Source organism: Anneissia japonica, unplaced genomic scaffold, assembly GCF_011630105.1.
Source record: "Anneissia japonica isolate Jap-2015-1 unplaced genomic scaffold, ASM1163010v1 scaffold287736_len1891122_cov214, whole genome shotgun sequence".
NCBI lineage: Eukaryota > Metazoa > Echinodermata > Crinoidea > Comatulida > Comatulidae > Anneissia > Anneissia japonica.
Window position 1 is genome coordinate 427,192 of NW_022756106.1, and position 13,601 is coordinate 440,792.

The window sequence follows — 13,601 nt, forward strand, 5'->3', positions numbered from 1 at the left end:
TAATATTCAAAGAAAAATTTAACACATATACATAATTAAAAATACTTTATCCTTTTTTGGAGTGTCAATCAAACTTAACAGGGCCAGGAATACGCTCATGTCCCACAAACATACATGTTTACGTAAGTTATCGCTGTGTTTAATTAGTATCCATATCCAAGATGCGGGCCTCGGTGAAACGGTTATTTTCGTTGTACAAGATTCCATTATGCCTATTAGTGGTTATTTGAACATCATTCAAACATAACGAAACATTTTGTGAAACTTAAGTCAATATTGCAATTGTTATAATAATAACAACATTCACCATGAATATGCCTTGAGGCTGGTGTTGCTCTACCGGTAAATGATATGAGCAAAAACGTTGTTAATGAAAGAATAATCATTCTGATGACTTTCATAGAATTAAATAAATATTAATTCAGTTTTGCTGCCTTTTGTTATGAGTGAGCGTGATCTAGGTTAAGCGCTCGATTTTTTAGGCCTTCAAAGTTTAGGGTTCGAGTCCTTTTAACCAACAACAATATCTGTTCTGCTTTATAAGTCTAAAATATTTTTATTAGGCCTATTAATACTCTGACAAAACTATTGATATTTTTTATACAATTGATATAAAGTTAGCATTTATATTGTTGGCATTGTGCCAAGTATTAGGACATAGGTGACGTCATTTTTTAACGCCGATATACAAACTGTAATATTATGGTATAAAAATGTAGGCACGTCATTATAGGAATTTTGAATCCGTAGCATTATAGGACTATTACCGGTATGGATGTAGTCATTGAAAATAGCATTTGCAAACGTTCTTGATCATCATAAAATAAAATCGAAGTTAAGTTATAATACGTATACTTTATTACAAGAGCAATATGATAGATATTATGTTGCCTTTTACTTTTTTTTTAAATAGGCTAGTTCTATTGACATGGCACTTACTGTTGAGCTAGTACATTGTTTCCTCGTGTCTTTTACTTCAAGAAGAGCACGATGTGCTCGACAGTTAGTAAAATTCAAGAGTAACTGGAAGACAGATTGGAATTGAATTTCTGATTTATTCGTTAATATAATTTTCATTTCAATTAAAAATAAATAAAAACAAAAATAAATAAAAACAAAATTAGAAAAAGTATTTCTTTCTGAAAATGTGAGACAATTATTATGACCAGTCGCTATGGATTCACACGGATTTACAAAGCGACCTCTTGTGACAAAGATCAGGATATCGTCACGGGCAACTTTGGAACAAGATTTTCAATACAGTGGATAGAAACTATCTAATCCAAAATTTTGAGATCAAAACCAAGTGTCGTAAAGACGAAGCAAACACAAAAATGGATTATGAAATTTGCGAACGTTGTAATTAACAGTGGCGGATCCAATAATTTTAAAAAGAGGGGGCCCAGTGGGACTTTTACAGATGGGGGTCTAGACCACCTCAGCCCGACCATGATTGGGCTGAGGTAAGAAAATGTATGATTATGGCACCTCATGATGTAGGTGACGAAATGTTAAGTAGTTGTGAAATTACATAATAAATAAGTTTTTATGGTTCTAAAAAACTTTTGTACCAAAATTTTAAATTTATTATATAACGTTAAGACAACTTTATTGTTACCTGGATAGCCTAAGAGATATTGTCATAGGATAAATCATAGCAGCCCATATTCGATACATTTCGGAACAAATAATGCTCTGAACAATTTTAAAAATAAGGCTCTGTGATCAGTGGTAGCAACCCTATATTCCCACTTAATATATTTGAGGTCCAAGATGCCATTTACTGCCATGATATGCCGCACGAGTACAGTAGGCCTACATGAAATTTGTTTTTCTGAGCTGGGCATACACAAAAAATGCATACAAATTTAATTACAAGACAAATATTAAAAATACACATACGGTGCATAAAATTCTTAAATTACAATTAAATTAATTAGTATACCATATACAGTAGGATCAACATAGGGTCTGTATAGGCTAATTTGCATATTGAACTGTTACTTGACTAAGCTATTTCTGTAAGTTTACCATCACTTCATTTAATAAAGGAAACAATGTTTGCAATTCGCTCCACTTCGAATGTAAGATTTTGGCTTATAATTATGTAGGCCAATAGAAGTTTATTTGGGAGCCATTTTGGAAAAAAAATGCCCATAATTTGCAATAAAAGACCAAATAAGATTTTAACGCACGTGTATAATCCAGCTAGGCTGGTAGTGACTGAAAGAAGTCAATAAACATATTTGGCATGAATAACTGGCGATAACATTCTCTCAAAAGTGATTTTTTTTTTCTAGTTCCGATTTTTTTTAGATAGACATAAATGGTAACAATATAACATCACTTAGGCCTATAGATAATATTTATGGTCCATCTTCATGCTGTGAGGCGTGTCATTGTTACGAAAGTGTATTATCCCAATAAATTAATATGGTTGTATCAACTCCCTTCTTCGTATCGGTTTATCTCCTTCATCACTTGCGAAATTTCCGGTTCAACGCCCTGGATGCCATAATTCACAAGATTTACACGAGTCAGGGTGAGATAACGCGTGTTAACGCGTGCTATCACGTGTTTTATTTTGTTCAGCCATCGACACTTAAGTGATATATGACAACTGATATTTTAGTGTTCCTTGATAAAGGTAGCAAGGTTTGAGTATCGTAGCTGTATAATAAAACCCAACTTGCATAAGTTCCAACTCGCAACTCGCACTGAAGTAGCACTCTCTGATTTTACTGGTCTGGAGGTGCAGGGACATTTTTGTTTTATGGATGCTCATGAATATTACTATATCGTTATTATAGTATAAAGAAGATGCATCTACGTGTTGTTTGTTTCTAGATTTAAATTTTACGTATCTGAGTATTCATTACCTTTATTTTTTATACATAGGCCTAGGTTGATTAAATGCATATGGGAAAAAGTCAGACACATCAAGCGGAATAGCAAAATGAATAATAGAAATTGAAACTCAACCTCCACCAGGACTCCAACCCGGGACCTTTCACATACACGGTGAACGTCATAACCGCTTGACCACGAAGATATTGTGCGCCATGTAGAATCGGAGTTCCTTTCATTCTTTTAACATGTCTGACGCGACGATTCTGATAAGCACTAACATTGCACGCGCGACTATAGACTGCCAGACCAATATATATTTGTTTGTATATATATATATATATTTATTTATATATATATTTGACCCTTGTTTGCTCTTGATTAACTAATTTCGTTTTACAATTAATGATAAATGTATTTATCAACCAAACGTACATCTCTTTATCTCACCCAACAATTAGGCCTATACGAATTATTGACTGACAGGGCCGACCCCATCAATAAAGCCATGATTGGAGGTTGCGCCCAAAGTAATCAAATCAAATAGAAGATATGAAAGATTATAACCGCACTCATTGAATGTCGTCTGCTGACATGGATACTTTTCCCGCGTCAAAAACAACTAGTCATCTCAGCATCAATCATTGGTAATTTTTCCAAAATCGATATTGTCGGTTATTGCCATTGGCTGTAAGCGAAATTGAACTGTCGGCTATTGTTATTGGCTGTGAACGAAACTGCATTGCGGCATCGGTTCGTCCGCATTATTATCCCAGCGTGCTTTGCGAATTTTAATAGTTCATTGAATGGACAGCGATCCGTTGCATTGCAGCAAAAGTAAACGTTTCAAAATTTCGATTCCCAAAAGCCCACTAAAGCTCTTATTTTGCCAATATAAGATCATAATTGTTGTATTACCGGCGTTGAATGTGTATAATAATGTCACTATAGCTCCGCTAATTGCGTCGAATATTGAACATTTGAATATATGACGAGTGATGATAGCGACATCCGTCAATATACACAATACAAACATGCCATCAATAATGCACATGGGCTATACCATCATATTTCCCGTAAATAAAAATAAAATCGAATTAGACATGATAGAAGGCGACGCCGGTCCAAACTCCAGGCTGTTACATACATGCTTGTAATCTGTTTATTAACGATTTTTTTTCCTTCTATTCAGTTTTTTTTATAGAGAAAATTAAAGTAGGCCTATTATATTATCAATATTGGACTCATTGAGAACCGGTAATACATGGGGATTAGCAACCGCAGCGCAGCGCCACCTGTGTCTGTGAACGTCAAAACTTTACTCAGTAAATTATTAATGATATTGTTGATCATAATTGAAATACCTTACGTTTTCACGTAGGTTCACATAAATTAAAGTAAAGGTCTTTTGTGGTGAATTTTGTTCAAAATACAAAAATATACGTCCTATCTTGTTAAGCCGCTTCATCTACAGTAGGCTTATGAGCATTTGGACTTAGGCCTATCAAAATAACACAGCAATCCATCTATCGTTTTGTTTTTTTCATCCAAACGAGTTTTACATGTCTAAAATTACGCATGATATATTTCGGCACATACATGACGACTTCGCAATAATGCCAAATTGAGGATGCTTCAAATGTAACGAAATTACTTATCTACAGTTACAGTGTTACTGTAACTTCGTTTGTATTTTCTGTTGTTTGTTCTGTAGGCCTAGTTGCATCAATTATATGAGAGAATTGAAATTTACGACGCTTTTTTTCTTAAACGCTTCGACACTAGTACATTTTGCAAACTATTCAAGTGTGGCTAGTTCTCTCACCAATTTATCACTGCGCGTTGTGAATGTGTACAGACTGTCTCGAGAAAAAGAAAAAAATGATGGCCAAGAATGCCTCAAATGTTATGTTTGGGCGTCTAGAACACAAAAATTTCGCGGGGGCATTCCCCCAGACCCCCTACGACAGTGTTGTCTCAATCGGCCCAACTTTCGGCCCCCCTTCCGGACCCCCCTTTTGGGCATTTCTGGATCCGCCCCTGCTAGTTGCATCAATTATATGAGAGAATTGAAATTTACGACGCTTTTTTTCTTAAACGCTTCGACACTAGTACATTTTGCAAACTATTCAAGTGTGGCTAGTTCTCTCACCAATTTATCACTGCGCGTTGTGAATGTGTACAGATATGTTGCTAGTGACAACGCGCTGTACCAGCCACTACTTTAATACCTGAACGTCCTGATAAATGGCACACAAGCTTCACAGAGGTTCATCCAAATATTAATTAATGCTTTTTACAATTATTCAGAAAATTTCTGTTTCCAACATTTTAGGTATTATTCAAAAGGTTAATATTCACGTCACCCTCCGTCCCTGATTGATTGGATCAAAGACTATATAGAAAGGCTCTTTGATTGGATATGGCCAAGTGGGTACTAACCAACGCACTCGGTGATCGTTGGAATCACGCGAAACTAGTTCATGAGAGAGCCGCTTTAAAAGGATAAAAATAAAAATATTATCTTTTTTTTTATATATAAGATTACCTTCAAGTTTCAACCACCGGCATGAGTGATTATTATAATTCATTGGTTTATCACACTTTTTAATGAAATGACGCTAAACAGAAAACGACCTTCATATCGTGGAAATTCGATAAAATGTAAGAGTAAAGAAAAATCAAAGAGTTCACAACGGAAAGGAAATAAACGAGGACGCATAGTAAGACTTGACATCACGGTATTTAGTTGGTTACCATGCTGCAAGCTTTGAAGAAAAGGAATAATTTATTTCGGACACAGTTTACCTACGGTACATACCGGTATCTTTCCTGAATATCTTTAATCAGTGATTCTGTGTCTAAAAAACATGAACGTTTCTAGCGATGTATGTCAATTATTCGAGGACCTTCAAAGTCCATTGGCATACGAGATATAAACATTTTTACAATCGAATAAAAATTGATTCAATGATAAGACAAACAAAAAATGTGTATTAACAAAATTATGAATCTTTTAGATAAATTAATTGTTTTATATTTCGCTTATTTAATTTATGTCATGAACATTATTATTCTTTTTGTTAATCATTTTGTTAGTAACATCATAATCAATCATCATCATAATCATTATCATTATTATTCGCTTGTTATTATTATTAACGATAATGTTCCTTTATAAGTAGGCCCGGAGGCCTTGTATTTGTATAATATAGGCCTATTATTTTATTGGGCCTGTATTTTTTGTTATCGATTTTTTTTTTGTTTCTAATTCATCTGCAGCGTCATAACGACCATCCAAAAAGTTCAATTAAGCATCATATCATTATTTCATATGATGACATTTTGAAATCCATGGCTGTGCTATAATTTCAAATACACATCGATTACATAAGACACATCAAAATATAGCCTAGATATAGGTCGCAGTCAATTAATTAGATTAATACCAGATCTTGAAGCCAATCAAATTAGCATTAACATTAATGCAATGTGATTGCCACCGGCGATTAAAATGGTTCTTATAAGAACTGTGTTGTAGTTTTTTCCCTTCCCGCAGAAAAGGTCAGATGTGTATGCATGCAAGTCCTTGGGTACATGGAGGTCAAATAAGTCTGTTGAGTCAAAAAGAACCGAAGATATATAATTGTTTATGATCGTTTTATCATGTAGGCCTATGGAAGAACAAACATGTGTCACTGACGATGAAAAGAGTCTCTTTACGGTGATATACTGTTACTGAGTTAAAAATCAATCAATAATAGTGTCAGGATGTTTTCATTTTTAACATGTATGGATGAACGGGCGACATAGATTATGGCGTCGGTTCGTGAGAGACGCGTGTTAAAATGAAAGCTGTTGCTTATATTTAACCTTCGAACCAACGGCTAAATATTCAGATAGAGCGCTTTAAGTAGAACTGGTGAGGGCAGCATTGATATTCTACTGGAGGTGGAATCCAGTCAATCTTTATGTTGGGATACCATGGTGTTTCTTTATCACCTCACAAGAAAGACGGTCCAACAGAGTTGGGACCAAGAATTTAAATAAAGTAAGCCTGCAATTTATTCGATTAACGGTTGCACCCCGCTATAGATTTTTAGTTGCTCTTAAATTTTGTAAAAATATTAGTACAATTATAATAATTGTTTTCATCATTGATATGAAAAACCAGTACTGTATAGGTCCACCTTCAGGTTCGTAGAGGGCGCTATCTTACATGAGCATGCATTGGGGGAAGATGGAAAGGGATAACGAGTTAAGAAGGGTATGAGTAATCAAGTGGGTGTCATTAACGGTGCTTAATTATAATGAGAGGTGATCAGAACTGGGTGTTGATTGAGAACTGCATGGTCTGATTATCTAGGCTGACAGCAGGCCTATCGTATTTATAATCATAACTGTGTGTATATACTGTATATATTATTACATTTATTTCAATAACAAATGTCGACAGCCGTCTCGATCTAGGTATCCTCCAACTGCCGAAAAGCTCTCAGAAAAACGCGGAAACTCTACTGGCCAAATTACTTAAAGCCAGGATCCGGAGGGAAAAAAAACCCTGATTATTCTGAGACGAAAAGGGTGTTTGGCGAAAAGTCTGGAACGGTTTAATGTGATACAGATTTTTGAATGCCTTTTTTGTTGTGTCTTATCATTTCCCCTCTGGAGCCTGCAGGCTTCAAGGCGTCTGCTAAGAATCCCAGAAGGTTCAAGGCAATTTTCTACCCAATCGTAAGCATTATATTATGATTGTTCCTCATTTCAAGCCTTTTTATTCATGTTGTTATAACTGTTTGGACACTCACTCCCATCTCAATAATGGACGTACCTTTCCGCTATAGTAAGCCCCGCCCCTTGAATGTTGTTGCAGGTACCACAAAACAAGAGCGTAAATGTACGTAAACACGTGCGTATGTTAGACACTCACGTATTCTTATCACTGTTCTGACACATCAGAAAAGTACATAATGGTAATGATTGATGGTTTGAGATAAAAAAATTTAAAAAAACTCATTCAGATTGGTCGCTTTCAGTGTAATTTTAGTACTTTTTAGCTTTCAATTTTCGCCAATAACCTCATCCTTGCTATATACCATTTTCAAGGTGATAGTTACCTCAAAACTAGTTATCCTGTTTAAAGTATACAGAGTATCACATTTAAAGTTAAAATTTCTCTTTTGACTGTTCACATAGATCCATCAAGTAATTGGTATTCAAGTTGAGGTTTTTTCAAAAAGGTCTGTATTTAGCTCAGCCTTGGGTTAGCCTATTTGATATCATGAGAAATAAATAGAGGACGAGCAAAAGTCATGATAAAATGCAAAAAGTCGGTGCACTTTAGGGTGGTGGATGATTAGGGATAGATAATTGTACTAGGATGTATAAACATGTATGACACAAATTGTTTAAAGTATATTATCTTTTATTTTTCAGTTGTGGTCCTTCAATACTTGCACCGTGGTCTAACTGGTTTACAAGTAGGCCAAATAATTAAAAACCGTGTGTATTTTACCGGCTGTAACTCGAATTCACCCATTCCTAAAGTTGGAAATCATCACAAAAATATTGTATATGAATAGGCGTTTTACCGGCTAAATACACACTGCTTAAAAACATGTTTCTCGTCCTCTCCCTCATGTTTATTTGTTGTGGGGTTGGGTAGGGGTAGGCCTTCCTCCTTTCACAAGCGAAACAGCTCCTCATCCGCATGAAAGTTCATGAGAACCGAAGGCCTAGCCAAGACTTTTTTATATATGTATATTTGGCCTTTCGTAAATATTTATTTTTAAAAAATAATTAAATTAATCATATTAATTAACCTAAGACGTTACAATTTAATGACATTCTATCAATGATTTTGCTATACGAATTTTAAAATTAGATTTAAAATTATGACAAAACATGACTCCATGAAATTCCAAAAATGTTTTCATATATGCTATAAAGAGAATTGATACTACGTGTAATGCCCATCTATTTGTGACGTCAATAGCCCACTGCACCCAAAACCGCAAATTCTTAAAACTTAACTGGATCCGAATAAATTTAATTCCAATCAGTATGTACAGTAAAAGCAATATGAAAGACTATGCTTTTAAAAAAAATAAAAAGCAAATATCATCAGTACAAAAATGGAATATGGTGATTTTTCTGCGACGTGTTACTAGTAAAGATTAATAAACCCACTCATCCCAGAAGGGTCGCAGCCCTATTTATTTATTTAAAAATACCCTTCAAAATTTGTTAGCACTTTTTTTTATCTGTATTTTGGTCTTTCTACTATTCCATATCAAACTTTATTTTATCATCACAAAGTAAATACATTGAAAAAATTTAGTATATCAAACAATATTTGTATAAACATGGAAATACACTACGAATTTGCATTTGGTCATGTGGCCAAATTGGTCCGTTTAAGTTAGTAAATATTAGTCAAATTTTGTACTACAATTTTTTTCATTTCTCTTGGTAAATCTGTCGTAATTTCAATTTCTTTCGGAAGCAACAATGTATCAAGGCGATTTCTCCATCTTTAAGGGTAATAATTACCCTTTCAAATAAATTTGCATTATATTTTAACATAATAATACACGGTGGAAATCGGTTAATCTTAATGAGTAATTATTATTCGGTGTCGTTTGGTGAGCACATGTGACTTTAATTAAAAGAAACAAGCGTAACGAGCACCATTGTATTGGAGAGCGACGTGACTTTACAGTGCCCTCTGTCGGCCAGGTTTAGTGGCACTCACTCATCTCCAAAAAGGAATCACAAGAAGCGTTGGCCATCACGAACATTGATGATCACATAGTGGGATGTTTGCTTAGCTGTTTGGTGTCAATTTACATTTTTACTGGGTCGTCATCATCTTTACAAACTCTGAAATAAAAACAAGTGAGAGTAGTTAATTGTATGAAATTTTAATATATTATGTTGTTTATTACCACTTCCTTAAAACTAATCACCATATATTTCAAAGCGTTTGCACATAAAGTATAATTAAGAATAAATGTGTATGTAGTTAAATAAATAATAACTTTAACTTATATTAAAGTGACTGTATACCCGTACGTCACATAAGCCTACGCATTAGCTCAGTAATATTGGTTCATCACAACCATTATAGGCCTAGTTGGTTTAATATAGACTCAGCAGGTAGGTCAGGGCTTTATGCCAATTTTAGTCCTTATTGAGCGGAATTGTCACACGGTACTTGAGCGCGAACGCGTCAATGACGTCTAAAGATTTCATCTATCATTTTATCTATCTTTTGTTTATGTTCATGCTGAACAATTCAGTTGGAACGTGCATATTTGATTCTGATGTTTACATTTTTATGAATGATTTATAACAATACACGATCAATTGGTTAAATTCCTGATCATCTGCTATCTAGCTCCAGTGACTCAGAATGAACACAATCAAACTTGATACGACGCTGATAAGCTCACCTTTGCGCAGTAAACAATCACAATTTAATAATATATTCGCTAATCGCAGATGTACTGCACTCTACACAACATCACTACTTCAATTGCTATATTAAAACATCGATGCAAAACCCAATCTATATTTTACTACAGTGCAAATTCTCATGAGATTTTACTATAATTACTGAAATTTTCTAACGAAAATACGTGTTTGTTATTTCAGTTGCTTCCGAATCACCGCTAGAATTTGATGACGTTCAGGCTACACTGATCATAACAGAAGACATCAAGTTATATTTAGGTCTATAAAATGTATTAAAAGAATGCAGTATACTCGCTGGTTGAAACATAGTCTTACAGACAAAGAGATTTGACCATGGAAAATCAGTGTTATTTCACTAAGACTACGATATTTTGTACTTATGCATTTCAATTTGGAAGGCCAGTTTCTGATTAAATTCGATTTGATGAATCATCTTCAGAATTTGACCATCAATACAACAATACTGCACACGTGCAATTGTGGTGCGCTGGGTGTGGTTTCCATGACAGCAAAGGCCCCTCGTGAGAAACGTTACGTAAGTTATTCACCCACTAATTAATAAATCTACATGACAATACTGTACGTAATGTCATTTAGGCCTCTGATATGTATTCACAGTTACACATGAAATGATTTCTGTCATTGGGCCTAAACAATCTCTGTTTTCATAGGTGGTTGAATCCCGTGGGGGTTGGAGCGATGTTAGGCCGATAGTTATAAGATATTCCCACCAACATCCATTTAATCTCACAATACCGCCATTTTATCTATTCTAAGATTCAAAATAACTTTATTGCAAACTGAAGGAAAATTTGAAATGTACAGAATAATAAATAGTAATATACAAATATATATGAAACATTTAAAATACTCAATTAAAACTCTTCTCAACATTATATTATTATAATTATTATTATTAACAATAATAATAATAATAATAATAATAATAATAATAATAATAATAATAATAATAATAATAATAATTTAAAGTGATAATATTAAGAAATGTTAAAAAAAACTCCCATAAACACATTACATACATAAACGCATTAAAGTACAACAAAGAGACAACAACATAATTGGACATCCCGATAAAGTGCAAGACATAACGCACTATTGATAATGTAAACCTACTTAATGATATGGAGGAGAACGCAACGTCTGTACAGAAACACGCACGCGTAACATCCGTCATAAATACCTTGCAATGTGAACGCACTTTTTTAAAAATGTAAACAACTTATTTATAGGCCTTTTGTTTTTTTTTTATCTTTGTTTGTTTTTTTTTTGTTTTGACATCAATAAATGCCCCGGCATTCCGACATGTTTGAAGTAATATTTATACGGTAATATAGCTTAGAAATTTTTCAAGATAGGAATAAATGCCAAACCTGAAAGAATTAGCGAGCATACGGTCACCAATCGAAATATCCTTCATAAAAAACAGAATTTTTAATAGATTCTATGAGTACCATCCAACAAAGGCGTTTCTCAGGTTATTATCAATCTGTGAGTACCATAACGATTTATAATGAGAGAGCGACATTGGATGCGTCTGCCCAATCACTGAGAGTAGTTTACCTTCGTAATTAACTTGGCCGTCGCCGTCGATGTCGGCTTCTCGAATCATTTCGTCGACTTCTTCGTCTGTCAACTTCTCTCCCAGATTTGTCATCACGTGCCTAAGTTCAGCAGCACTGTAAAATCAAATAAAATAATAATACAGAATTCAGCTTGTTTGAATTTACTTATTGTAGCCTCATATTTGTTCAGTTTCTAGTTTAACAGGTTTCATTGTGAACTGTTTTGGATACTACTGTTGTCTTTTGTTATTGTTCCTACACATAGGTTTTTATAAAATGAGATGTGGTTTTGTGTATGTATATTACCTCATATTAACTCACTCTACAGTTCTAATCTTTGTGCACCTGTTTGATGCATGTCAACGTAGAATGATACAATCCTCGCTTGTGTTTGATATTCCTACAGTCGTGTTAGAGTTTGTAAACGAGTTTTATATGTTACCTTTTTGCTACAGCCTCATTCTTAAAATAGCAATATCGAATTTTTCCCGAACTTTTTTTTTTGGGTTGTGTATTTTTTAAATCTGTTTAAGGCAATTGTTAGTTTGGAATATTATTTATTTATATACTATGTATATGCAAGTGTAGAAATATTGCGGTGGCTTTGAAAAAATATTATAAATGTAATTAATAATAATTATTATTATTAAGCCTAAGTAAACAGTAATAAAATGATGATGATAATGGTATAATGAAGATGATTTGTAGTGTCGTGATTTTACAAAATGTAAATGTGTCATTTTTGGTTAGATTAGGTGAAACCTTGCCTGATAAAGCCATTGCCGTCCTTGTCGAAAACACGGAATGCTTCCCGGATTTCATCTTCAGAGTCAGTTTCCTTCATCTTCCTGGCCATCATCGTCAGGAATTCTGGGAAATCGATCGTTCCATTTCCTAAAAATCAACATTGATATTATATCTTATATAATAGCATAGGTATTTACAGATTCTGAAGTAAACACAGAAAATGTCGCGAATTACGACGATCACAATGAGTCTGCCGTTAGCAATTCACAGCTATCTATTTTTAGGAGATATTCATGAAAATCTTATTTTCAAATGCTGGAGCAGTGATTATTGACGTAAGCAAGCTGGTTTCGGAGAAGACAAAACAAAATCATTCGTCATTTAATCATGATTGAGTTGAATATGAAGTCGTTATTTGAACTTCATGCATCGTTCATTTTATTTTTCAACAGTGTTATTCTCTCAACAGAACTGAAACCCTTTTTACCAGGGCTTATTGGTTTTACTGATGAAAGTGAAACTAATGAGGCATTCAGGCGACATGACATATTCATTTGAGGCACCACACTATTACTTAGGCCTACTAAATATAAGTTTTTTTTTGCCATTTTCAAAACATGAATCAAGATTAATTTATTTTCCAGTATGAAAATGTCTTATATAACTGATTTTACATAAATTTAACATAGGCCTGTACGCCGAGTAACATGCAGTCTTTTATAACCCTGTTTGTACTGAATCTAGCTAGCTTGCAATGGCATTTAAGATTCAGTCTGTCTGACGACAATCAAAAGGAATATGGAACAAAGCTGCTGCGATAAGTTATCAGTGACGGATTCAAGGGGAGACCGAGCCGACCCGGGCCCGACACCCCACCCCCCCCCCCCCCCCCCCACAAAACCCAACAAAAAAAAAAAATAAAAAAAAAAAAAAAATAAAAAAAATTTA

At 34.2% G+C, this 13,601-nt stretch overlaps 2 protein-coding genes across 2 annotated transcripts in view; both read right to left on the bottom strand.

Annotated features, from left to right (window-relative positions):
* Positions 1-13,601, bottom strand: part of LOC117123882 (calmodulin-alpha-like) — a 33,813-nt gene that overhangs the window by 11,830 nt on the left and 8,382 nt on the right. The gene's annotated exons all lie outside the window — the stretch shown is intronic.
* Positions 8,255-13,601, bottom strand: part of LOC117123881 (calmodulin-A-like) — a 24,412-nt gene continuing 19,065 nt past the window's right edge. The window contains exons 4-6 of the mRNA XM_033269931.1: positions 12,674-12,800; positions 11,905-12,020; positions 8,255-9,729 (exon numbers count right to left, since the gene is read on the bottom strand). Coding sequence (XP_033125822.1) covers positions 9,701-9,729; positions 11,905-12,020; positions 12,674-12,800 — 272 coding nt within the window. The 3' untranslated portion in view covers positions 8,255-9,700. The remainder of the gene's footprint in view (positions 9,730-11,904; positions 12,021-12,673; positions 12,801-13,601) is intronic.